Genomic DNA, 27826 nt, shown 5'->3' on the forward strand with positions numbered 1-27826 from the left:
ATTTTAAAATTGGATGTCTTGTTTCTCACAGCTTCATGATTTGTTAATTTTATTTATGTGTGGAAATTGAGATAAAAAATGCAGAAATGTGGATTTGGGTTGGCTTTGCTGGGAAAGTTTAGGAGCTAACGAAGTGCAAAAATACAGTCGGTGGCTGATATTTATTTATTGTTTCACTTAAGAAGGTTTTATTTTATTTTTATTTTATTTTTATTTGTTTTTTTCACTTAAGAAGTCGGAGCGATAGGAGAACGGTTTCGTGTTGGGAATTGACAGATAAACAAGAAAAATTGAGGTCCATGGCAAGCAATTATAGTTGGTTTTGCAGTTATCAGTTCAGTTAATGGACAAAAAAATTGGACTTTTATATCAATTAGCATTCAAACAATTCAACTAATTCAACACTAATAGTAATCGCAGTGGTAATCTGTGTTTCTCATCTACGCGTAGTTAAAACAATGCATTACAAATTGCTTTGTCAAGTAAAACATTTATGGCAGTTGACGCTTATTTTTGACATTTCTCTGTACGTACACTGCTATCTGGCACTAATAACTCGTAGGCAGATATTATCTACAGTGAGAGCACATTTCTGTGAGCAAAATCCAAAAACAAAACGCCAAAAATACAGCAGAGTGAAGACTATAAAGGTGCATCCTGCAATCATCGAATGATTTCACTTTATTTCTATTCATATAGCATATCAGAAGGCATGTTCTAATATTTCTCAGGGAGGGAACTTTTCTCTGAAATCCTTTCTTGCTGTTTTCCTCTCTTGAGCCCGCTGAGCTTTCCTTCTCCCGCTTGGACTTTTTCCAACCCAGCTTCCCCCCATTTGCGTTGGGAGTACATAGGTTTTGGGTTGTGTTGGTCTTTTGCAGGTCTAGAGAAAATTGCAAGGGTAGCTTTGAAGACCAGTCTAGTGGCTTTGTTATGTTTTATGCTTGAGCTGAGCCAGTTGTCGAACTATGGTAGCCATAGTCACTATGGAGGGTTCCTTGCATCTGTGATGGTGGATAGCTCTCGGTCTTTGAGCCATCCTTCCATGGTGGCTGCTGACCCCTAAGCTATAACAGATTGGGAGACCATGTGCTTTACTCACTATCCGCTTTGGAGGCACCAGCCATCAATGGTTCTGCATGATGGTTCTTAAGATCCCGCGGCTGGCTGGGATTGAAAACTAGACGATGGTTTTGGATATCATGTGGGCTCTCTTGTAGCTGTGGAAGTTTCCATTTTTCTTCCCTCTCAGTTTTAGATATAATTGTTGTTTCTAGGAGGTTCGATGGCGCCGTAAATGTCTCTTGTTCTCTGTTGTTCCTGTCCTTTAGGGCTTTTTGAGTTATGGGTTTGGGGATTCCTTTGTATGGGCTAGTTTTTGGGCCTAAAAGGCTCTCTTTTTTTTTGTTAGATTTGATGTCCTTAGAGATAGTAACGGTTTATATTTTTGTGAATATTTGATTCAATCAAATTCTAATTGGATGAGTTTGAGTATTATATAATTGAGTTTGAGATGGGTTCGAATTTGAAAAATAATACTCGTAACGGGTTCAGGTAACATTCGAGTAGTTGAGAATAAATTTTAATTAGATTTGGGATAAATTCAAGTTTAGGTTAGATAATTTGAGTGAATATCCTATCCATTGTAATTCCTAAATATATTATTGCCTATCGAAGCCTTATAACACAATAATGCAATTAAAAGAAAAAAAAAAAAAGAGAAGCGTGTCATAATGAATTGATTTTCATAAAATAAGCTTCTCTGTACAGAAGCCAAAATAGTGTAAAATTCTTGATCACAAGAAGAGCTTGGGCATTACATTCATGGTCTGTTTCTCATGGCACTTTCGCCTACATCTAACATTGCTCAAAAAGAATATTTCCTGATCATATTGTTTAAGCACAAAATCATCATGCTACACTGAACCAAATAGAATATTGCTTTCTGGAGCTATTTACATGACAACTTAGGCATAGTTGCGCCTCAGATGCATAAACAAAGGGTAAGTAATAAATGATCATACTGTCAAACAGAGGATGGATGAAGAGATATCAAAACCATACAAAGGGGAAGTAAGAGAGACTTTTACTGAGACTAAGAATTTAATCAAAGCTGTTCTTCCTCTGTTATAAATAGATCATCATTCGGGTATATAGATCATCTGATTTTTGTAAATTACATTTTTCTTTTGAAATTCTAGATTTCTAACTCTATGGGTCATCTAGTGATCAATGAAAGTCTACGGAAAGCCTGAAACCAGGAACAGAGTGAGATCGGTAGACGTCCAGCGTCAATCTATTACTTAAGTCAGTCATGAGTTGATGATGAAACAAATAATAATATCAGAATTTGAAAAAAAAATGTAAACTGATGAGATTTTACTTTAATTTATGAGAAAATTATGCTTATGAAAAAATTATGCGATTGATTAGCTTTGTTAGTGCTCATATTAAGAGTGATTTAAGAAATGCCAAGTATTGACTTGGCTTAATTTTGGATAGCCCTTGTTATCAATTGGTGCGGTGGGTGCAGATCTTATACACACAATGCAAGTCATCAAATCCCAGACTTCCACTAGTTACTTTTTCGCCCGAGGACAGCAAAGGGATATGAGCTCCTCACTCTGAAGCATTGTTAACAGAAGGAATAATTTTCGATTTTTTTTGATGCGATGAATGTTGATAGATGGCGGAAGTTCTATTAACATCCTCACACATCAAGCCTCTACCAACTCGGATCTGTACCCAATCTCCTAGAATTGGCCAACACCCCTCTAGAAGGATTGAGTAACGATCCAGTAACAACAGAAGGAACAATCGATCTTGAAGTCAAATTGGGCTAGGAAGGACAAGCAAAGAAATTTGTAGCATAATTTATAATTCTTGGTATATCTCTTAAAAATGCATTAAAGACGTTACAAACAATGTGTTCTCCATTTAGCAAATTCTCCTCTCAGAACAAAAATCAATACTTAATTCAACTCAATTAAGTCTTTATCTCAAAAATTTGGGATCGGCTATATAGATTCTCTTTCTTTACTCTAAACGATTTTGAGTTAAATCCTCATAAATGTGTAATGCTTATAGGTCATGTTGTACTACTCTCTTCCAAGTCAGTTTAGGCCTACCCCTTCTTTTCTTTCTATCATCCAACCTAATGTATTCTACTTCTCTAACTGGAGCTTCCGTATGTCTACGCTTCACATGACCAAACCACCTCAATCTCCATTATCTTAACTAATTCTCAATTGACACCACTTCTATATTTTCTCTAATACTATCATTAAGGACTTTATCTAGTCTAGTATGGCCACTCATCCACCTTAACATTCTCATTTCGGCAACTCTTAGCTTAGACACATATGACTCCTTCAGTGCCCAACACTTACTACCATATAACATGATCGGTCATATAGTTGTATGATAAAATTTTCCTTTTAACTTATTGGGAATCTTGCGATCACATAAAACTCCCGTGGCACGTCTTCACTTCAATCATCCGGCTTTAATCCTATGACTAACATCCTCCTCACATCCCCCATCTACTTGAAGGACTGAGCCAAAATATTTAAAGTGATTACTTTGAGACAGTACCACTCCATCAAAACTAACTCCTTCCCTATCACCAGTTTGGCTTTCACTGAACTTGCAATGCATGTATTCTGTCTTCGTTCTACTTAACTTAAATCCCTTTGACTCTAGAGTACTTCTCTAAAGCTTTAACTTTTTATTTACTTCATCTCACGTCTCATCTATCAGAACTATATCATCCGCAAACATCATGCACCAAGGGATACTCTCTTGTGTATGTTTCGTCAATTCATTTAAAACTAATATAAAAAGGTAAGGGCTTACAGCTGAACCTTGGTGTAATCCAACTGAGATAGGAAAATCTCTGGTGTCCCCTTCCATTGTGCGCACAATAGTAGTTGCTCCTTCATATATATCTTTCAATACTTGTATGTACCTAATAGAGACCCTCTTTTGTTCTAACACTCTCTATAAGACATATCTTGGAATACTATTATAAGCCTTTTCCAAATCGATAAAAACTATGTGTAGATCTTTCTTTCCATCTCTATATTTCTCCATCAAGCTTCTAATGAGAAAGATCGCTTCCATAGTTGAACGACAGGGCATGAAGCCAAATTGATTGGGAGAGATAGAAGTATCATGACGAAGTCGATATTCTACAACTCTCTCCCATAACTTCATAGTATGGCTCATGAGTTTAATTCCCTTACAGTTTGAGCAACTCTGTATGTCTCTCTTATTTTTAAAGATATGTACTAAAATACTCTTCTTCCATTCATCAGGCATTTTCTTTTAGTTTAGAATTTTATTAAATAATTTAGTTAACCATACTACTCTCATATCTCCCAAACACTTCCACACTTTAATTGGTATTCCATCGGGTCCACAGGCTTTACCCACTTTCATTCTCTTAAGTGCTTCCATTACTTCTAAAAATCTAATCTTTCTAGTATAATTCACATTCTTTTCTATTGTTCTGTAATCTATATTCACGTTATTACCATTTTGACTATTATTAAATAGATCATCAAAATAATTTCTCCATCTTTCTTTAATGTCCTCATCTTTCACCAACACTTTTCCTTCTTTATCCTTAATGCACTTAACTTGATTGAGATCTTAATATTTCTTTTCTCTCATCCTTGCTAATCTATAAATATCTTTCTCTCCTTTTTTAGTTCTAAGTTTCTCATATAACTTTTCAAAGGCCTACGTTCTTATTGGACTAACTGCCTTTTTTGCCTCTTTCTTTACTATCTTGTACTGTTCATATGCCTCATTATTATCACACTTAGGTAATTTCTTATACCATTCCCTCTTTCTCTTCACTGTCTTTTGTACTTCCTCATTCCGCTACCATCTCTCTTTTGAGGGTAGTCCATGTCCTCTAGACTCTCCAAGTACTTTTATAGCTACTTCTCTAATCTTTGATGCTATCTGTATCCACATACCATTGGCCTCCATATCTAGCTTCCATGCTTCGGACTCGATAAGTTCATTTTTGAATTTCACTTGCTTTACTCCTTTAAACTCCCATCACTTTGTTCGAGCTATACTATTTCTTCTAACCTTACTTCAATTGTTCCTAAACATGATATCCAAGACCACTAACCGATGTTGACTTGTTAATGTCTCTCCCGGAATGATTTTGCAATTCTTGCTTAGAGCTCTATTTGTCTTCCTAGTTAAGAGGAAGTCAATTTGGCTTCTATGTTGCCCACTTTTGAAAGTCACTAAATGTGACTCTCTTTTTATAAAATATGTATTTGCTATTATTATGTCGTATGTCATAGTAAAATCCAGAATGTTTTTTCCCTCTTTATTTTGGCTGCCAAAACTAAAACCTCCATGAACATTCTCATAACCTTGTCTATCGCTTCCTACATGTCCATTCAAATCTCCACCAATGAAAACATTCTCTTCATTCGATATGCTTTGCATTAGATTATACATATCTTTCCAAAACTTTTGTTTACTCTCACTATCTAGTCTTATTTGTGGGGTATAAACACGAACTACATTTATTGTTTCTCCTTCTAATACTAGCTTTACCAGTATAATTCTATCTCTTACTCTTTTCACAGCTATTGCAGCATCTTTCAATATCTTGTTTATGATTATGCCTACTCCATTCTTATTTCTCTCATTTTCAGTAAACCACAGTTTGTACCCTAAATTACCCACTTCCTTACTTTTCTCTCCCACCCATTTAGTCTCCGAAATGCAAGAAATATTCACTCTTCTCCTTTCCAAGGTATCCACAAGCTCCATTAATTTCCTTTAAGTGATCCAATATTCCAAGTACCAACCCTGATTCTCCTCTTATTCTGTTCTTTTCTAATTAATCTCATTCTATGATATCTTCTATTGTTCTCTATGTCTATTTTGTGTTCTATTCTATTATTTGTCTTATGGACTAACTTCTTTACCTACACCCGTCCATGATGTGAGAATCCTTGCTCATTTAACGTCACACCCGAGCGCGGGCATGGTGCGTCGCTTTCGGTGAACGCCCTACACCCTTACATATTTTTCACTACACCCAGGCTCCGATATAACCCATCGTAAGTAGAGGACGCCCAACGTTTATATCATTTGAATCTATATCATAATGTGTGATGAAATTTTTACGCTGGTTATCACCTATCACAACCCTCCTCCTTTATCCGAACTTGAGACCGACTAAGCGCAAACTACTTTGGCGAAATTTCAAAACAAAAATTTAAGTCCCATAATGTTCAGTTGTTCCCTTAAGACAATGCATTACTGGATAATCCGAAGTAAATAAAACACACCTTTTATTCAATTTTATAGGAGAATTCTGTACAATTTGAAGGAAAGAAATAAAAAAGATCATCGGTTGTCATGTATCCATGATTCTTACATTTCTCTTCACACTGCTACCTAAATATCAGATAGTTCTTCTGTGCATAAATCAACTTTGGTAGGATATTTCTATTTCTAAGAGGGGAAAAAAATAAAAATAAAATACAAGAGTGAGGGTTATAAAGGCGCAGCCTGCATTTTGCTCGAGCTTGTGTTGTCTGTCTTCAATGATGTTGGTCTAGATTTGAATTCTTTTACAACATGCCACAAGTCCTCCCCCCAGGACCATTTAGGGTCATTTAGAGCACGTACAGAATTCAGGCAAACGAGAAGAGTACCACCTTCATGTAATAGAACCTACAAATTTACCAAAGAAAATTGATCATGAACCATAAACTTGAAACTGACGCAACGGGGAATTTAAACTTGAAAATTATGAAGAAAACAGCAAAAATGACAATAGAATTTTCAAGCAATATTTTATTGTTTAATAGCGAGTAAAATAATTGAAGTTCTAGTTAGTTAGCTGATCTTGTTTGGTGTCATAAAATATAATATATTTAAAACTAAGGCTAAGAATATCCTTAACCATAGTGGCCTTTTTAAATTATCCATTGCTTCGGTGTTGCATCCTCTTGTATAACTCATGTTTTCATACCAGAACAGTTTGGGTGACGAATGTATGTGTCAATCATTTAACAGAATTTCATAAAATTTATTTGTGGAGATACCATATGGTGTAGAATTCTTCGTCACGTAAAGTCTCTGAATTTAGCAATTACTTCTGTTGTTTGTGGCACTTCTACACGGAATCTATTGCAAATTTATATAGTTCGCAATAATATCTAATAATCATGTTGTTCAAGAAGAAAGCAATTGTGCTATAGAGGGGCAAAAAGTACATAGTTTCAGAGATTTTCCAAGAGATGCTGCAGTGTGAACCCTAAAAGACACGAGTAATGGAAAGTAAGGAAATTATGAAGGCATGGATTCATACCGTCAACCATAGGGGAAGATATCCAAAAACAGATGGAAGAGAAGCCAGAACTATACAAGTTAAAGCAAGAGCCACATTTTGCTTGACCTGCATCAACATGCATCTAAACAATCAAGAACTGGATCTTGAGAAAATAAAATCATATCAGAAAAACAGCTTCTAGCAAGTACCAGAGAAGTTGTTTGGCGGGACTTTGCAACACAGAATGGAACACCAGATATATTGTCTCGCAGCAATAGGACATCTGCTACTGCTATGGCCGTTGCACTTGCACGTTGAGCAAGAACAATGCCTACAGTTGCAGCAGCAAGTGCTGGTGCATCATTGATACCTTCACCTACCATAATCAGACCTCCCCCTGTAATAAGATCCACAAATCTGTTCAACACACCACAGCAGGTTGGAAATAAATACATAAAATTTTCATCACAATAACCTCAACACTTAGCAACTTCAGATCATTCTTTGAAAGATACTGCTTGACACCATATACAAATGGAAATCAGAATAGGGAAAAAATGAAGAAGAAATGTATAAGAATTTTTTAAGGTTTTGCAATCTTTCCTGAATTCCAGACAAGAAGATGCATAATGTAATTGCTGAAGCAACAGTCACAAATCAAAATATGAACCCAGATGCTTATATCATACACATTTTCATAATAGCATTTGGGCATTGTATAAGAATTTCATGATGGATGGTTAATCATGGAATTTGGGGAGTAAAACACTTGTAGTGGCTCATCTCTAGGTTAGGTTATAAAATTGTAAAATGCAAGATAAGGATGGATGTAGATATGTCGAGATTGAGACCAGTGCTTGTGCTCCCAAAATCTAAGACAAATGCAATAATTTGATTTTAAAAAATGATTATAGGGCTCACCCATATCCCTTGAGATACTCTTCACATGATTGAGCTTGTTCTCAGGCTTCAGGCTGTAATGAACTTCAGTGATACCCACAGCTTTTGCAACTCTTAGAGCACTTGATTTGTGATCACCAGTTAGCATCATAACACGGAGCTTTGCTTTATCCTGTAATTCTGCTATGACATCTGAAACCCCAACTCGAGGTTTATCCTCAAGGTGAATCAATGTTACCTGCACAGGAGGCTTTATATTTAAAACCATGAAAACATAGCTGAAGCACATTCTGCCATACCTCCACTTTGGCGCCTTCATTTTGCAGGGGAAAAGAAAACAAGAGATGGATTTGAAGGCATACAAAAGGACCATGGCATATCACTGGAAAATATTTTTGTAGGATTGTACAAAGAAGTATTTGTGGGCCATTTCCTATTTGCATTCTCCATCAGTGATAAGAAAGACAAGAAAACAACAAGAGTAGTTGCCCAATAGCTTTTTTCCAGCAAAAAGTGCAGTGTACAGTGTCGTAAGCCTCTTGTCAATTCCTCTGTGTTAGGAATAAGTTTCTGCAGGAGCCTTAGGCACTTTTGTTAGTCTCATTGATCAACAAACCAAAGTGATCATCTACAGTAAAATACAAAGAATCCCATGTGCTTCGAGAAACTTGGAATGGCAATGGTTCAAGCATTTTTGGATACCCCATTTGATTGAATCCTATTGAGATGGGTTTGAATGGTGTATGATCGGTTTGTGATGAGTTTAGGTATAGGAAATAATACCATGTCAAGTTCAAGTTTTATGTATTGAGTATCCATTACCCAAACCTGTTTATATAAATTTTTGAATATTATATTTAAATAAATAGAATTTAAATATTTTAGAGGATCAATAAATTTTTTAAAATATAAATTATTCATAAAAATATATTTTTATATAAATTATTAATTAAAATATTTTAAAACTAAATGGGTTAAGGAAGTGTTTGGGCAATGTTAATAGGGTTTGGGATGGTACGAGTAGTTTAAGATGATTTTTAATTAGGTTCAATATGGGTTCGGGTATTGTAATTATTAATCAAATTCGAGTATGATGATTTTCACAAGTACCTACCCATAGCCATCGCTACAAGAAACTATAAATAATAAAAAGAAAGTAGATGATTAGACAGAGAAAAGAGAGATGCGTTTGGCATTCTGATTTGAGATAAGCCCAATTTCCGCTTCATAGATAAAGAGCTCACTTCAAGTTTGTGGTTCAACTTCAAGTGATCTGTTTTAGGTATGAGGACTTCCTTAATTGCAAAGACAAACCATCCGGTCACAATGATGCCTTCTTTATCTTGTATGGGCCCAGGTGTTTGTTCTTGGTTATGGAAAGCAATGGAATTATCACTAACAGCGCTTGAAGGATAGCCAGACATGGCACCCTTCTTATAACAAAGTTATTAGTAACTTTCTAGTTGATAGTTAGGATATAATTGAGAGCAAGTGCTGTAGAAAACAAGTGTGGAGCATTGTATGTGTTGTATGAGCACAGAGAAAATCGAAGCGAACTGAATCCTTTAAGGTTTGTAGGCAGGGACAGAAAACACTAGGTTTTAGGCTACATCTACTTGGATATTCAACAAGAAATTGAGTAAATCCATGCACATCCTTTCTCACTAAAAATCATGCACATTTTCTTTGATCTCAAGATTTCCTAACTATTCCAGCTTCATTATTCTTTTTAAGCACCAGCACTGAATAAGAGTAACATCTGATAAGAGTAAACCAAATCAACAAAATAGACGGAGGCTTACCTTTTCATCTACAGAAAGGGCAGCATGAACAAAGTCACTTCCAAAAGAAGATGCATTAACAGCTTCCTTGATCTTTCTTGATTCATCTTCGGATTTACAAAGTGAAGTGATGAACTCTACAGAACCAAGTGATGCCTTCAACAACTTAACTCTTCCAGTTCCTGTCTATAAAAGATAAAAATCAACATAAATCCACCATAAAAAAGGGGGAATGATTGTAAATTGACCTTGCTCACAAAAATATAAAAAAAATAATAATAATAAAAAACTGAAAGACATTAGCTATCACCATGCACAGTAACTGATAAACCTTTGCTGGATTTGCAGAGTAAATGACAAGCACAAAACTTCTTCAAATATATTTTAAATTTAGAAAACATGAATTCAGTATTTTCTCATGAAAATTAAATATATTTGCTGAAAAGACTGTACCTCCATGTTATTAAGAGTTGCGGTAAGACCTCTACCGGGAAAGTATTCAAAACTTTCAACAGAAACGGAAGGTAGGTCTTTGCCTATGCTATGATCTACAACAGCTCTGCGAAAAAAGCAGAAGAATGACCAAGTACTTAAAGAACAAAAGCTAGTGACATTGATTCAAGAGAATGAAACATACAAGATTGTTAACAAATCAACTTTGGTGATTGATGATAAAACTAAAAATAATTCTTAATTCAGCCAATTATAATCGAGTAGTCCATGAATTAGATTCTGAAAATAAATCTCCTCCTTAAGGTTTTATAAAAAGAAACAACAAACTGCAAGCGCCCAAAAAGTCATAATCAACCAATATGACACATTGAAATACCTTAAAGGGGTATTTGGATTAAACCATATGATCCCCAAAAAAGTGTAAATCTCTCATCAGATAGATAAGAATCCTAGGCAAGTATATCACTGCTGTCTAATTAAGACTCTCCAATTCATTAGATACTGAAATACAAAAAGAGCTTATATTGTTGCCATTAAACTTTGTAGGATCCAATGGTGAAATAAAAAACTTTCTAGTACTTGTGCATGTACACAGGCAAAGAGGGTGGGAATACAATAAACTAACAAAACATACAAGAGTCAAGTTCCCCCCTTGTTTTGCCTAGAAATGTGGCATATGTCAATGAAGTGATGGACTACAGCTAAAAGCCCTTTATCGATATCATGTTATTAACCAAGATGTAAAGCTCTTAATTTTACAAGCCAATATCAAAATCATCCTAATTGATCATATTGAAAAAGCAAAAGAGCATGAAGCATAATGTTACCTTCCAATGGGGTGAGTAGTACCCTTTTCCATAGCAGCTGCTACAGCAAGAGCTTCTTTCTCACAGCTGGGAGTGCAACAGGAAGTGAAATTTATTTTCTTGTTTCTTACCAGATGTCCATAAATTGGTTCAATTGCTTTAAACATAAGCCCTCCGGTTGTCAATGTCCCAGTTTTGTCAAATGCAATTGTGTGGCAGGATGCTAGAGCGTCTAAAACCTGGCCTCCTTTAAGCAATATTCCCTAAGATTACCATTGCTGTCAGATAGGGTTCACTCCACACATGAAAATTTAAGCTCTACTTAGCTTCAGGGAAAAAAAAAAAAATCAACATTTCCCAATCAGGCATTTTTTATGCTTAAGTTATTTCATTAATCAAACATGTACAATCTACTTGCAAAACTTTAGCATCAGGAATACTTGTATAGGCTCTAAGTTAAAGAGGATCATGAGAACAATATTTATCAGTATCCAGACTTGAAGAGTGTTCCTCCCTTTTCTGAATAAAATAGTTGGAGTGGTCTGTGGTTGTTGAGTAGTTGAAAGAAGTTATCAGTAGTAGCTGATTCTGCGACAACTGTAGCTGATTCTATTAGGGCAGTTACTTAGAGCTATAAATCTCAGCAGAAGCTATCTTGTAAGGCCTTCCAAGAATCAATACAAAGAATTACATTTCTCTCTTCTCTACTTCTCTCTAAATCCTCTCTCCTTTCTATTTCTTTTCTCACCCACTCTATTTTTCTTCTCACCCAATCTATTTCTATTTCTTTCTCTCCCTATTTCTCTGCTTCAGTAAGTGTGCAGACTGACATGTAACAAAGTGGTATCATAGCCCTGATCTGAGCTTGGTTTGCTTCCAATCTTTTCTGCTGGAGTCGCAATCCTGAGCAGATTCATGGGAGTCTTCCAACATTCCAAAATTCTAGGTTTTTCTCTCCTTTTCTTTCTTCTTTCCCCTATTCCTTTTCTTCTTTCATGAGATTTCTTTCACTTTTTCATCTATTCCTTCTTTCTTCCTTCACTAAACTTCCTTTCCTTCTTTTCCCAGGAATTTCCTTCCTTTCTTTTCCTTCTGTTTCTTTTTCTTGGCAAAACCCTATTCTTGAAATTCATCTTGAAATTCTTTCTTCTCCTTCTGCTTCTATTCTTGCTTAATTTCTCTCTCGTATATTCTTCCTTCCTTGTGACTCTATGTTCACAATCTTTTGCCCTAATTACTTCTAAATTTGTTCCATTATCAATTTTCCAATTATTGGCCTCTGTTAGGGTTTCTTTTCTCTATTCTTTCTTGAAATTCTTGAAATCCTTATCTCTGCCTGAACTTTTCTTCCCCCTTCTTTGTAATTTTTCTTCTCTAAGAAACAAAATTTCCGACATCCTACCCCACCTTCTACTAGATGATCATGGAAGCCCAATCTTGGGAACAAAATTACTTAATCAGATTATGGGAATTATCAACAGAGGATTAAAATGGCAAGAAGAATTGATAGTACAAAAATTAGAGAAATTTGAAAACTCATTTCAAGAGAAAATAGACAAATTGGTGGAAGCAATTCAAGTAGTAAAGGAGAATGTTCCAGTCAAGGATCCACTTCTTGAAAACTCAAGTGAAGAACAAGATGCCCCTGATGAAACTTCCAATAAGAAAGACAAGTTCACTGAGATGGAGCAGCAGGATTTTATTTTTGATTTGTCTAATGCAAGAGAGGACTATGAGAAGGAGAAGGATGAGAATGTTGATGATAGGAAACTAAAGTTCACAAAGGGGAATGCAGAAACTAAACCTAAAATTCTTACTGCAGAAATTCTTGGGGATGTTCTTGAAAACTAGAAAGATAAAGGAGTTACAAAAGAATATTGCAAGCAAGTGGCAGAATTTTAGGAGCCAAGATGGTGAGTTTTGCTGTTGTGATCCTATTAAGTTTGATGGAAGATGAATGGGAAATATCAAGAAGGGAAAGGAAGAAAGTTATGCCATCAAACAGTATTGTGATCTTGAAAGAACAAACATAGGAAATTTTGAGAAGAAAAAGGGAAAATAAAAAATTATATGGGCATGTGTTCATCTCCCAATTCAAGATTTTGGTCTTTCCTTTTAGTGTTATAGTTGCAGCTTTCCTTGATGATCTAGAAGCATTACATATTTCTGAGGATTTAACCCAAAATCGTTTAGAGTGGAGAAAGCGAATCCATATAGCTGACCTCAAATTTTTTGGATAAAGGCTTAGTTGAGTTGAGTTGCAGCTTTCTTTGTTCATTCTTAAGGACAAGAATGATTTCAAGGAGTGAGGAATGTAATGAATACTAATAAAGTGAATAAGGGCTGTAATTGTATGTGGAAGGAATAAAATAGTTATGTGGAAGGAATAAAATAGTTATGATGGTCTATGGTCGTTGAGTAGTTGAATAGTTGAAATATGTTCTCAGTAGTAGCTGATTCTGTTACAACTGTAGCTGATTCTATTAGGGCAGTTACTGAGAGCCTAAATCTTCTCAGCTTTCTATTTCTTTTCTCGCCCACTCTATCTCTTCTCACCCAATCTATTTCTCTCTCTTTCTCTCCCTATTTCTCTGTTTCAGTAAGTGTGCAGGCTGATATGTAATATATGTCTAGCAGATACCAAAATTGTTCTAAATAATCAAGAAGACTGAACATATTCAATTTGAATACATAGATGATAGGTACCTTTCTAGCACAGGAACTAATAGCAGTGGCATATGCCAATGGAGCTACGGCCAAGGCACATGGTGATGCTGCCACCATCAGCCCTAGTGCTCTGTATACTGATCCTCTGCAGACTGCATCAGTAACCAAGCATCACACAAGACAGAACGTAAGAATATGTTCAAATTCAACGTTGCATTAGAGACTTATCAAAAGTGCATAAAAAAATTCAATAGAGAGAGTGAGTGAGATATTATGTAAGCATCAAACACCAAAATATACAACTAATAAAAAAGGAACGCTATAAAGGAAGAACGTTGTATTTTACAAACATTTATTTACAGTCTTAAAGCACAAGGATAATTTATCATGTTTCAATCTAACATATTCGACAAATAATTCTCCCTCTAACATACTGGTAGGCTCAAGGGGCTACATGCCTACATCAAAGCAACTTTTCAACTTTTCCCAAATCCTGTAGAAAATTTGAAATATATTGCAAATACAAACTCGAGTGATTTTGTTTGTGGATAGATAATATAAAAAATTAAAAAAAGAATCACCTATTTGCACCCATTTATCATCCCCCCAAGCAAACCTATTAACATAAATTCATCGAGGCCCTATCAAGATCAGCAGAAGTATGTACAAATAATACAAGATGATAAGTTATCATCAGAAGAATCAATGTATTTGTAAACAACATCAATAGCATAAGGCACTTCAACATGAATTCTGAGAATGATTATCTAAGAGAATAACCAAATGAATGCTCTTCATCCAAGTTACCTGATGTGCTAATGAATGGCCACTTGAAAAGAAATGGCCCAAGCAGAGCAACAGCAATGGACAACCCTACAACCACTTTGCTATATCGCTCACCAAATTCATCCAGCCACCTTTGAAGCTTTGGTTTATTTAGTTGTGCTTCTTCAGTCAATTGTACTATCCTGTTCAGTGTTGACTCTTTCCACATCTTTGTGGCCTGAATCAAGTTTAGAGAGAAACGTAAATAAACCAGTGCAACAGAAACACAAAAATTGTAAAACATAAGAAATTAAAACTTCAGTCAGAAATCTTAACCATTTAAAGGATTTCAGAATAAATCAATCAATATGAAGAAACAAGAAAAAGAGTATCAACTTCTGAAAGAACTTAATCACAAGAAAAATTAATAACATACCTTTACAATCATTCTGCCATCCAAATTCCTTGCACCACCAGGAATTCTGTCTCCAACTTTTGCCTCTATTGGTTTGATTTCACCAGTCAAATGCTCAATAGTAATTGTTGCACTACCTTGAAAAACTTCACAATCTACAGGTACCGCCTAAACATAATACTAGCCCCAGTTATGAAACTAGTGGTTCCAATATATTGTACACAAAAATTAAAAGCTTTCAACCAAGATAACAGTTTGTGCTGCCATCTTATAATTTGAAATGCCATGCAATGTCAATCATGAGAATTCATGGAATTGTCATCTAGCAAATAATTGAAAAATTGGCTTAGCCTTTAAATGCCATTGCTGTGGTGTACAGTGAAAAGTTACAAGCAAGTAGCACCAAAGTAACACATCAATTAGACTTCGTAAGTTTAAGATCTTCAGATCAACCAGAAGACCATGCATCTGTCTATTACTAATACTATAAGCCAGCTACAGAAAAGTTCTACATTTTTTTAATTCCTTGCCATGGCTTGAAATAACCTATGGGGGTGCTGGAATTTAATCCAGGAAAAGTATATTAGCCAATAGCCATTACAACTTCCATCCAGTGAAAAACCATCTTATTGGAGAAAAGATAAACAATTATAAACATAAATAGACCTAAGATGAATTGGGTTCCAAGTTAGCTAGGAAGTTCTCCTGAGGAAAGGACAAACAGTTGTCGGCCTCTATAAGAGTGATTATCAAGTTGAGAACTTTAGAAAGGGGAAGGGAGTCAAAGAAACCAGTACAAGAATGTGGCAGACAACACAAACATTTGTAATTGAGCACATAAACATGCACTATAAATACACTTAAGTCCATGTCTTTGCCAATTGAGTATACTTGTATTTTTAGCTAAGATTAACTGATATCATTATCCTTTATGCACATGGATGACAAAACATAATAGTAAAAAATTATTTTCTTTTAGTCCAGTAAATCTGTTATCCAATGTAGGTGTGTTGCTGTTATGTAAAACTGATTCCAATGATCCAATCACATAATTCTTATTTGCAAAATCATTCTATAATAGATGCAAACTTAAAACAAGTCTCCTATTCATCCAAAAGCAAATTTTCATATCATATTAAGAGAGGTTGAAAGTTGACATGTAAAGAATCCTGGCACCAGAACTAAGCAGACTTTATTTGTAATATTTAAAAATTTTAAACAGTAACCTAAAACATGGCAGCAGGCTGTTAAACATAAGTTTTAATCCAAAGATGCCCACCTTTATAGTGCAGTCCAAAAAAAAGCATTCAAAGAGTGAACAATAAATTTTCAGATATTTATTGACATTTAAATTCTAAATAATCTGGTGACATGTAAAGTTTCAAGAAAACTTGGGCACAGGCATGTAGTATGGAAATACGCATGCAGTGTCAAAGCTTAAAAATCATGGGCAAGTACTGTCAATAATGATGCTTCAGTTCTCTTAACTGAAATTTCAATTTTATCACTAATATTGTTAACCAAATTTGAACATTCCCTAACAGTGAGAAAGCAACATTTCATAACATCACAGACCTCACCAGTTCCAACCAAAATAAATGAGCCCACTTTTACATCATGCACAGGGACACTTTTGTATGACAAAGCAGAGAGATCCGGTAGTTTCTCATCATTCACATTTAACAAAAGAGCAGAATCTGGATGATTGTCCTTCAACTCCTTAACATCCACCATTGAGCGGCTGGTGAAAATCTCTTCAGCTGCAAATGATAAAGAATGTTAAACCATGTAATTTAGCATGAAACTAAAAGCAATGGTTGCTGATACACTAGATTGAAATATTCACCAATATGAGCTAGATTGAACATTGCAAGAAGTAATCCTCCTTCCAAGGTATTGCCCATAAATAATGATGCAAAGGCGGCTAGAGCCATCAACACGTGAATATTTACCTTCCCACCAGTAATATCAGTAAGAGCATCAAGGGATGCTGAAACCTGAAATGTAGAGGACGTATGGTTTTGCATATTCGTTAGCAAAAAGGTTGGCATAATTTTATGAAATGACAAAAAGTGCAACCTTGTGTGTGGTTACACTACAGTTAAACATTGTTCTGAAAAAAAAATTAGATGCAATGCCCCATACCCAATTCACTGTGTGTAAAATGGCAAAGGGATAATAGCAGTACACATATATATACAATCCATAATGTCTACATACTACATAGCCTAAGGGGTCTGTTAGGTTCACATTGGGAATGGAATGGGTATGAATGAAAAGCAACTCATTCCAAGATTTTCACTCCAATTTCAAATTTAAGGTTATCATACAAAGTTATTAAAACATACAGGTTCCTTGTATACCAGAAACTAAAAGGAATTTTACTCCAGGATTCGCATTCAATTACCATTTCCAGGGAGGCCAACCAAACAGACCCTAAGATTTTGAATCCTATTGTGGAGAACTTAAAAGAAAGTGAAGGGAAGAGCTAAGTATATACACGAGGGAAAGGAAAGCCCATTAAATTTACGCACCACTCCGAAGATCAAGAACATAATAAAACTTAGGACTGAAAATTTTACCCCAACAAGAGGAAAGGCGATAATCATGAAAGCATTTTGAAGAGGCTTGACTACTGGCTTGGGCATCACATAAGGACAAGCAGCGGCTGCCACAAACAAGGCCGCGGAGCAGCAGCAGAGCTGCAAGTGCTCCCTCAATAAGTTGGCCAGGTCCACCCACCCCACAGCTTTTGCAAACCTAATAAAAGCCTTCTGAGACGCACTCAGCTCCTCACCATCTCCATGATGAGGGTGGGGGTGGGGGGGGTGGTGGTGGTGGTGGTGGTGATGGTGATGATTGTGATGGCGGTGGTCGTGGTGGTGGTGATCATGATCGTGGTGATTATTGGCCTCGCAAACGCACCGAACAGTCTGGTTATGGAGATTGGGAAATTTTAGAGAAGAGGGCAGGAAATGAGACGGAAGAGAAGTTCGATGAAAAATGGGATTGAGTGAATAGAGTGGCCATGGTACTCTGAAGCGAGTGAATAAGGGCAAGTCGGTGACGCCGATTGCCGGACGGAGCGTGGCGGTTTCCATGGTGATGGGATTGAATAGGAATGGGGAAATTTCAGGACATTAGAACAAGCGGCTCCGATGGAAAGAATGAAAGGGGTTCAGATTTCGGAGTCAAAAGCGTAGAGCTAAAGGAGCGTTGTAAAAACAACCACACCATGTGCTCATTTTTACTATTTTTGTACAATAAAATAAATTTTTTAAATTTTAAAAATAAATAAAAAAATACTTAATTATAATATATATCTAATATAAATTCATCTAATGTGGTGTACAAGGTCTTCAATAGTGACCATATGAATTGGATATAAGAAAAGTCTCATATTTTGATGAACTAGTTTTTCTACTATATTTTATATAGACTTATGATTTAATTTTTTCCATATATAATTTTTTATTTTTTTTGTATAATATAATATTATTATAGTATTAGAAATATTATATTTAATTATTTAAATTAAAATATTAATTTTATAATTATTTTAATCAATTATACAAATAAAATATTTAATAATTTAAGAACTTTTTTTTATTACACTATATTTTTATGAGAGTTATGTGCTATTTTATTATCATATAATATTAACTTAATTATAAGTTTAAATATAATATAATAAAAAGATATAATAATAAGTAAAATGTTTAAAAATTAAAATAAATTAATAATAAAAATAAGTTAGCTTATTGAATTGAATTTATTCAAATTCTATTCTTTTATTTGAAAAAGAATAATATGTTTGATTTACCTATGTCATGCTAATCTAATTACTAACTTAAATGTAATAAAAATAAAATAACTAAAAAATTTATATATTATAATACAGATATTTAAAAAATATGAATGGATGAAAATGTTACTTGAAAGTTAAAATGACAAAATAAAATTGCATGTGAGTTGGCTCATAGTATTAGATTTTCTAAACTTTGTTTTTTTAAAAAGAAATTGATTTTCCTATAATTCTTTTAGTAATTTAAGGTTAATATTGATTTTTTTAATCCATTTAGCCTATATTATTTAATGTAATTTAAATTTATGTTGTGAATCAATATAATAATAATAATAATTGAGTAGTGAAATTTTAATTAAAAATAAAAATGAAAAATAAATTGAGTATAGCATATTCAAAATAAGAGTGAATTTAATTAAATTATGAATCACTTTAAATTGGATATACAATTCGAATTAAATTAATATTTTGAGTAAAAAATTGTTATTTCTAATAAAATAACAATTATTTTATGATAGTTTTAATTTTATTTGTACTTATATTAATTTATTGTATTTTATATTTTCTTAATATACATAAAAAATTAGTTGAGTGAAACAAATTAATAATAATAATAATAATAATAATAATAATAATAATAATAATAATAATAATAATAATTTAGATGTTGAATTGTCATGACCCGATTTCTGGGCTGGACCGGCACTAGAATTTGGGTCAGTATAAGGCCCTCGAAACTCGTAGTAAGTTTAATTATTTCTAACCCAATCATAAAGCCCATAAATATAGTCTAATTTAAAGAAAACAAACGGACTGAGTCCGACCATAAATTGGACTATCCAACGAGGAGTATTAACTCACCCAACCTATAAATACAAAATATTAAAATTTAGGGAGCTCAGCTCACTCTTACAATCCTCAAACAGATAAATAATCAAATGGGAGCTCAGCTCCCTATATCCATAGGAATGAATATCTCAAGCTTCAAAGCATACCCGAATAAATAAGTTACAACTCCAAAAGTTTAGTTACTACAAACTCAGATAAGAATAATACACTATTAATACATGCAAAATTCTAGAATTGAACAAAAAATAATAAAAGTAAAACTGAACTTTTCTAGTTTAGCCTGTGATAAAAGAAAGTAGGTTATTTTCAATTAATCCACCTGTCACCTGAAGAAAAATAGTTAAACAGGGGTGAGCGTTTGACTCATAGAGTAAGATATTAATTTTAAATATAATTTCTATAACTATCTAAACCTAATGCATTCCTACGTATGAAATGCAATATACACACATAATTTCAAATAATTCAAATAATATTTGCATAAAAGATAATTTAGAGCACTCACACATTCGTGTGTCACATCAACATATATATATATATATATATATATATATATATATATATATATATATATATATATATATATATGAGAGCTAATCCCCTATAAATTCTAATACCTGCTAACGATATCAACTCAAGCTGAACTTTCTCTTAATAATCCAAGTGCGGGGGTCAGCAAGATCAACTCAAAGCCGTACTGACCCCGACTTATCCACATATAAGGATCGGGTCCCAGCGAGTTAAGCTCTAACCGCGACTACCCGTCCTACCCATATCCATATCTATATTCACACAACATGCACACTGACACACACACACATAGCTCTAAATTACCTTAGAGCGACATCCACAACAATTTCATCAATAAAATATGCAATGCAAGAGCATGCCTAGCATTTAACTCTCTCTCTCTCTCTCTCTCTCTCTCTCTCTCTCTCTCTCTCTCTCTATATATATATATATATATATATATATATATATATATATATATATATATATATATATATAAGTGAATGCATGAGCATGCCTTGAATATATAATAAAAATATTGAAATTATAAATAAAATCAATATCTACTCACAAAATAACCAAAGATCATTGAGGTGGCTGGACAGAGGAGGAGGGTTGGCCTGGATCACCTAAACAATTAAATTCATGAATCTATCAATATTAAAACAAAATAATAATTTAAAGAGTCAAAGACATCATAAGTTTATGTCGAAAATCTACTAGAGTTTTCCCTGTATCTAGAACATACCAACCTATAAAGCAACTCAAACAATACTTTCTCATCCAATGGCCTCAGGCTTACATCACAACAATATCATACTACCCCTCCTGGGCCCGTCAAACCAATCAAAACTCATATAATTACATAATTTAGCTACTAAGCTTAAAATTAACATTTTGCAAAAACTATTCAAATTGACCTCAAAACTTCTATAATTGTGCCTCGCAGTCCTTATCAATGTTATTGTACTATTGCAAAAGGAATTACAATTTTTTAGCTACCTAGGAATATTTTATGAATTTTATTCTAAACCTAGCATTAGGCAAAAAGGGAAAATTAGAGTTCGGATTTATCTATGTCAATTTTGACACTTAGAACACATCTGGGGCATTTGAAAATGGTGGAAAGCACTATAATATTGACTCACTTCTGAAGTGGGTCCGGTAGCCCACCTGTTTGGCCCAAAAATGCAGTCTTAGTCACCTGTGAAATTTTCTCGAAACGAGAATACTTACACGAAACCCACAATACCAAGAGTTAGAATATAATTTTTATTTAATTAAATAGACTTATTCAGCCGGTTCGATTTAAGACACCTAAAATTTAATTTTTACTCTATCCTGAGGCTCAAAATGAGGCTTGAAAATTTCAAAAAATTTAAAAAACTTAGAAAAATTTATAGAGTTCAAATATATTTTTAAACTTGCCACGTGGTCTTTAAATTAATTTTTCAAAATCATTAAAATAAATTGTATCGGGAAATAAAAACCCAATTTTGAAAACTCAAAAAATTCAAATTAAATACCATAATATTTAATACATTAAAATATCATAATTTACATATAAAATAATTATTTAAAAATTCAGAAAGTTACCCGTTCTAACTCCCAGGTGTATTCCTCCACAGAACTTTAACCATAGGGATTTGCTTTGACTGAAGCTATCTCTAAACGTTCCCTAATAAAAAAAAACCATTTCTGAAGTGTACTGTACCAGATCTAAATCATGTATTTTTACCTCTCCAACTTCTGTCCAACAAAAGGGGATCCACACTTCCTGCCATATAATACCTCATGAAGCGCCCTTCTGAAATAACTACCTTTGCATGCACCTTACTGGAAATCATTGCTGATCCTATTTGGCCATTGAAGCGTTAGCAACACTTTTCTCCGTGATAAAAGCACTTGTACTTCTTAGTTCCATGATAGTGTGAACTTCCCACTTACTTCGTATTGCTAACAAGGACCTTGCACCAACTCCTTCTTATCTCATAGGTAATCAGCTATGTAGACTTCCATCCAAGTGCCAAAAGTTCCTTACACCATCTATCGATATCGAAAAGTGAACTGGGTCTCGCCTCTGATATGACAAAGGTTTATGTGTTCTCGAGCCACTCAGTTTAACATGACTTATCATATCCTACTCCTTTTCTAAAAAGGGAATTCCTTGACTTCTGCTTGAAACTTTTTACTATCTGTCATACTTCCTAACAAATTGGTACTTAGATCGAGGCTTTATCGCTCCTTTAACCTACCATTTTACCATAACTTGTCCTAAATATCTCTTAGTGTCCCTCTCATACTATTCCTTTTTGTCTTTTCTCACGTTGTGCCTTTTTTCTTTGAAGATATTCATCCCATCAACGTTAACTGTAACCTTTTTATTTCTTAATCCTAACTTGATTGCCAACTCCATTACTTGCAGAATTGTAACTCTGCAATTGGTTTCTACCAGCACATACACTATATAGCGTCATACTACAGTACTAACCTACTATTTATATATGAAATACAGGCCATTCATTATAGATGATTCTTTTTGTTTCTCCTTCCTAACATGACTATCAAAACATTATCGTCCCCTACTATCCTTTGTAAGGAATTGCCTTTCATGGTTAGATAGGTATCTTGAACCTATAAGTTCCACTTAAACTGTCATGATAGTGAGAAATATGTGTTATACTACAATCCCAGACAAGATACTTTATGTATTCATTCTTCTTGATGTAGCCACATTTATTGCCTATAGCTTTCCAGACTTCAGTCTCGAATCTACCCATGTCTCTTGATCCTCCTCTTTAAATTTCATCATCTCTTCACAATTATTGCGTTCTATTATAAACTATCAACTGCACCTATCCTTTGTTGTACTGTTGTCCCACCTGACATATCATCTTAGAATTTATAGTCTCTTCTTATTCTCATTTATCCTTTATACTTATGATAATTTTTCTAGTACCCCTTATACTCTGCTATGTTTTGGAAGATGAAGTATTGATAGATTCTTTTAGAACTAACTCCAGTCTTACTAATAATCACTCCTCTAATCCATGTACTTCTTAATAACTTGTAATTATATATTTACCTATCTTGTCTTATCTTGTCCTTTACAAATTTTTTGTTACATATTATCATACTATCACTCATATTTTTCTTACAAATTATCCTATTGGTCACACTGAAAATACATGTCTAACTCCAATTACAAACTCTATGACTACTGTCTCACCATTCAAAATTCTATCATCAAGTCTTTGTGCCATAATCCCTCATTCTATTCTCTCATCATGCATATTTGAATCTATTAGGTTGACTTTTATTCAACTTATTATCTATTGACTTCATTTCTCTGCCTAATAAGTGTAGAGCGTGGGGGGTCGTAGTAAGGCGTGAGGCGAAATATCATTCACTAGAATTATATAAAATACATCAGGTAATGCCCAAGAAAGATGGTGGAGTCATAATGGTCTCACTTAAATACCACATCCTTAGACAATATTTCCTAGACATGCACTTCATACAATCTTAATAGAATCAAACCACTGGTAAGTACCGTCTTCCCATAACACTACCACGGTACTAAGGATTTATCCTATGAAAGCATAGATAGACAGGAGTCGCTACCCGGGTAATAATCGAGACATATTTAGTATTTCTTTTGAGGGTCATGGATGACAACTTACTTCTCGCAGAGTTTCCACAACCGTCATTACCATAGCCCAATGTCTAGGTTTGGGATAGTGGGTACGTAAGGGGAAGGTATTAGGCACCTTTTACGCCTGGTCTAACCTCGTTAATTCGAGTGCCAGTCCTCTACTAATGTTTCTTGAAGTCTTGTTTACTATTCCTTTATTAAACTTTATTCTAAAAATGCAATTCTAATCCTACACTCGCAAGTAATTCACAAAAGGGTTGTTGTTTACAAATAATTTTCATGCACAAGTAATTCCTATCTATGGGGTTGCTAATTATTTAAATGATATTTATCAGATAACTAAAATTAATTTATTATTGAGAATTTAATTTACAAACAAATTTAATTTCAAATAACCCTAAGTTTCTATTTAACCTAATTAATTAATTTTTCACCAAGTTACACTAAGGATAATTAAACTAAATTAATTATGTACATGTGTAATTCATTCTAATATCACATAAGGTCCAAACAATCACAATCGAATAAAGATTTCTAATATGCAAATTTATTTTACAATTAGTAAGTATTAAATCAAATTTATTTTATATGTCAAGGTTAGTTTAATTTACAAACAAGATTAATTTTAATTTACTAAGTATTTATTTAAATTAATTACATGCAAAAGTCAATTAAATTAAAAATAAAATTAATTTTAATTTACCAAAAAATCCTATTATCACTACATTTTCAGGCAAATAATTATTTTAGAAATTTAGAGCTACCTACTTTTTGATAATTGCAATTGTCATTGAGGCAAGCTACCCTTAAAAAATGGCCTTCTCTTCTAGTATGGCAATGATATTCCTCGCTTACCCCCATTTAGCTCCACGTAAATGCCCTCTTTGGTACTTACCTTAGGGATACTTATCAATTTTATTTGTAATAAAAAAAAAATAAAGAAAACTTAAAGAAAATAAAGAACGTAAAGAAAATAAAATAAAAATACTAATAACAATTTACATTGGATTCTAACTCTAGTCTCCTAAAGGGTTAAGATTCCTAATTAGTTACAACTACCTAAGGGTCCAGGTCTTCTAACATATTCCAAACACTTCATAACACTTCTTGAATTAAAAAAACACAAAAAAATAGATCAAATATCAATTGGAACCCAAGAAAATATAAGAACATGCATAAACATACAATTTCCAAATTCTGGCAGATTGACAGTAGTAAGAAATCCGATTTTTGAAAATAATTAGACATGCCTAAAAATCATGAAAAAATTACAAAAGACAGCTAACAAATCATACAAGATCATAAAATTTATAAACCAAACAAAACCTTAGCCGAATGGTCTACACAAATCGTAACTTTTCTAAGTGACAGAATCACACTACTTTTTTATAAAATTCATAACTCATCAACCTCAATAGATACGAATGTGAAACCAATTAATAAAAGATTCGTAAGATTCTAAAATTAATTTTAAACACCAGATTCATAAAAAAATATTAATAAACAAGGGAGATATGGGCTTCACAAATTAGGTATACTGCAAATCAGATTTTGCAGGAATCCTAAATTCAAACAGCCATAACTTACAAAATATAAAAGCTTTTTCTATGAATCTTGAGCCTAAAATTAATAAAATTTCCTGAAGAATATGAATATAATTTTACTAAAATTTTTACAGATTCAGAAAATAACAAAAAATAATAAAAACTTGAGAGACTAAAAACTGAATATGTTCAGAGTTGTGTATCTCCTCAAATTAAACATGATTATATGATCTACATGAACATGCAAGATAAATTAAAAGAAAAAGAACATAGAATTAAATATTATGTGACATAGATCTTGAAAAGAAAACAACAAAAACCAACATTTAAAAAATCTTGCATGAAAATCTTCTTGAAAAAAAGAAAAAAAAATAAGAAAGAACTAAAAGAGTTTTGAATATCTCTAAATTTCCTATAGCTCCAAAATATCTCTAAATAGCTCTCTCTCTCTCTCTCTCTCTCTCTCCCCCCCCCTTCTTTTTTTTTCTCTAGTAAGGTATTTTTAGGGTTTTGGGCGAGAGATGTGATAGGGTTTGGAGTCCTAGGGTGATAAGGTTTAGATAACTTAAACAACTGGGGTTGCAGAATTTGGGTGAGGCTGGGATATGGGTGTGGTCTTCCAACCAATAGGAAAAGAGGGAAAGGGGGGCCGCACTAATAGGGAGTGAAAAAGATATGTGGTGGGGTTTGGAGTCCTAGTGTGATAAGGTTTAGATAACTTAAACAACTGGGATTGAGGAATTTGGATGAGACTGGGATATGGGTGAGGTGTTTCAACCAATAGAAAGATAGAGAAAGGGGGCTGCACCAATAGGGAGTGAGAAAGAGGGTGGGACCAAGGGGGAGGGAGAGTTTGTATGGGAGAGAGATAGAGAAAAAGATATTTTCTTATTTAATTTTCAGAAAATAAATTAAATGGGTCCTATTTAAAATTTCTAACTAGGCTTTCTTAGGCCCATGAGGCCCAATTAAACTTAATTAGGTCTAAAGGTTTTTATCCCATTGCCCCTTATTCTACCTTCGAGATATAAAATATACAAAGTCTAATCCATATCCTACAACTCTGAGCTTTAGATTCAAACTCCTAACACTACATCAATTATGACCTGCTCTGGGTTCTACACTTCTGGGTTCCATACCTTGACAAACGCTATCTCTAATATCATTCTTTTCTAAGCTCTCTATCCTTACTTTTTTATTTACCTCGTTTACTTTTCCTAGAACTACATTTTGCCTCCTTTGTATCTTGATGCTACTCTTCCTAATCTTATCATAATTTGGGCCTTTTAGTTTATTCTTTAGCCAACTCCTTTTTATCTTACCCAAATTTAAATTTTGACTATTTTACTTTTTAGCTCTATTCTCTTTCTTGACCTGATTGCTATGTCAGAAGCTTGTACCTTTTCATTTTCTCTACCAAGTCATCTACACGTCGATGTTACTTAGAATTAGTCTTTTGACCACTCTAGCTAGTTCTTCCACTGGCATTCTAGTTTTCTCTCCTGCTACATTTGGACTAATTATTTTAACCTTCCTTTTTGCACTTCTTCTATCTACTAATATCCTATGATTTATCTTTGCTGACCTACTGTCCTTACCCTTTCCTCTACTTAGAGTATACTCTTGTCTTGAGCAGTAAGAAGCTAAAAAGGAACTCAGGAAAAAGCAATCACACATTCACTATGCAATCTTTGTTCTTGTTCATTAGACTACAGGTTACCCTCTACTACCTCGAGGAGGAGATCTATAAGGATACTATTTTTCCATTTCCACCCAATTTGCCAAAACTTAAGATACTGGGTACCCATCATGATTTGATCATTTATGGTTCCTACAGTGAAACTTGTTCCCCTTTAAGATATTTGAGCCAACAACTCTCTATCACATACTATAGTCCCACCTGGGATGCCATTTAGTAGGTCACCAACATCGCTAGCAATTTGCTATCTCTCTTAAAGGACATTACCATACTCTGCAGCACAATTGGCAGTAAAAGAGGTACTATATCAACTACATTGCCACAACTATGTAAGCCTATCAGCTCTCTTATCATACTACAAACTTTCCTAAAAAATCTTTTCATAGGTTATAATATTATTCGTAACCTTCGATCTACTTTAGGAATGATGTGCTTACAAGGGGGTCAAGAATTTTTATTAATTTTAGAATCTTGATGCATCTTCATTACAAGCATGTAAGGTGGAAAGAACAGAAACTCTTTCTTTATGGTTGCATGGGCTCAGTGAAAGCAAAAAAATTAAGTCTATTTGGAGTTAAGAAAATTAAGCCCCAAATGGAGCACACTAATGGGGAATTTATTAAGCTGCATTGTGGTGGGCCTTTACTCTTCAAAATTCG

At 33.9% G+C, this 27826-nt stretch overlaps 1 protein-coding gene across 2 annotated transcripts; it reads right to left on the reverse strand.

The window, feature by feature from the left end:
* Positions 1-6315: 6315 nt before the first annotated feature.
* On the reverse strand, positions 6316-18323 carry LOC110645745 (probable cadmium/zinc-transporting ATPase HMA1, chloroplastic). Of its 2 annotated transcripts, XM_021798987.2 has the most exons (13): positions 17688-18320; positions 16952-17102; positions 16681-16865; positions 15127-15273; positions 14733-14928; positions 13965-14077; positions 11280-11521; positions 10453-10558; positions 10021-10185; positions 8240-8456; positions 7528-7715; positions 7358-7444; positions 6316-6717 (listed from the first exon to the last, which is right to left on the reverse strand). In XM_021798987.2, exons 1-13 carry the CDS (start codon positions 18204-18206, stop codon positions 6538-6540), a joined length of 2496 nt encoding a protein of 831 aa, XP_021654679.2. In that variant the 5' UTR covers positions 18207-18320; the 3' UTR covers positions 6316-6537. The 2 variants fall into 2 exon arrangements, with proteins under 2 accessions (XP_021654679.2, XP_058006180.1); XM_058150197.1 differs by lacking the exons at positions 6316-6717; positions 7358-7444 and having other exon boundaries at positions 7529-7735; positions 17688-18323.
* Positions 18324-27826: the final 9503 nt, after the last annotated feature.

Source organism: Hevea brasiliensis, chromosome 7 (genome assembly GCF_030052815.1).
Source record: "Hevea brasiliensis isolate MT/VB/25A 57/8 chromosome 7, ASM3005281v1, whole genome shotgun sequence".
NCBI lineage: Eukaryota > Viridiplantae > Streptophyta > Magnoliopsida > Malpighiales > Euphorbiaceae > Hevea > Hevea brasiliensis.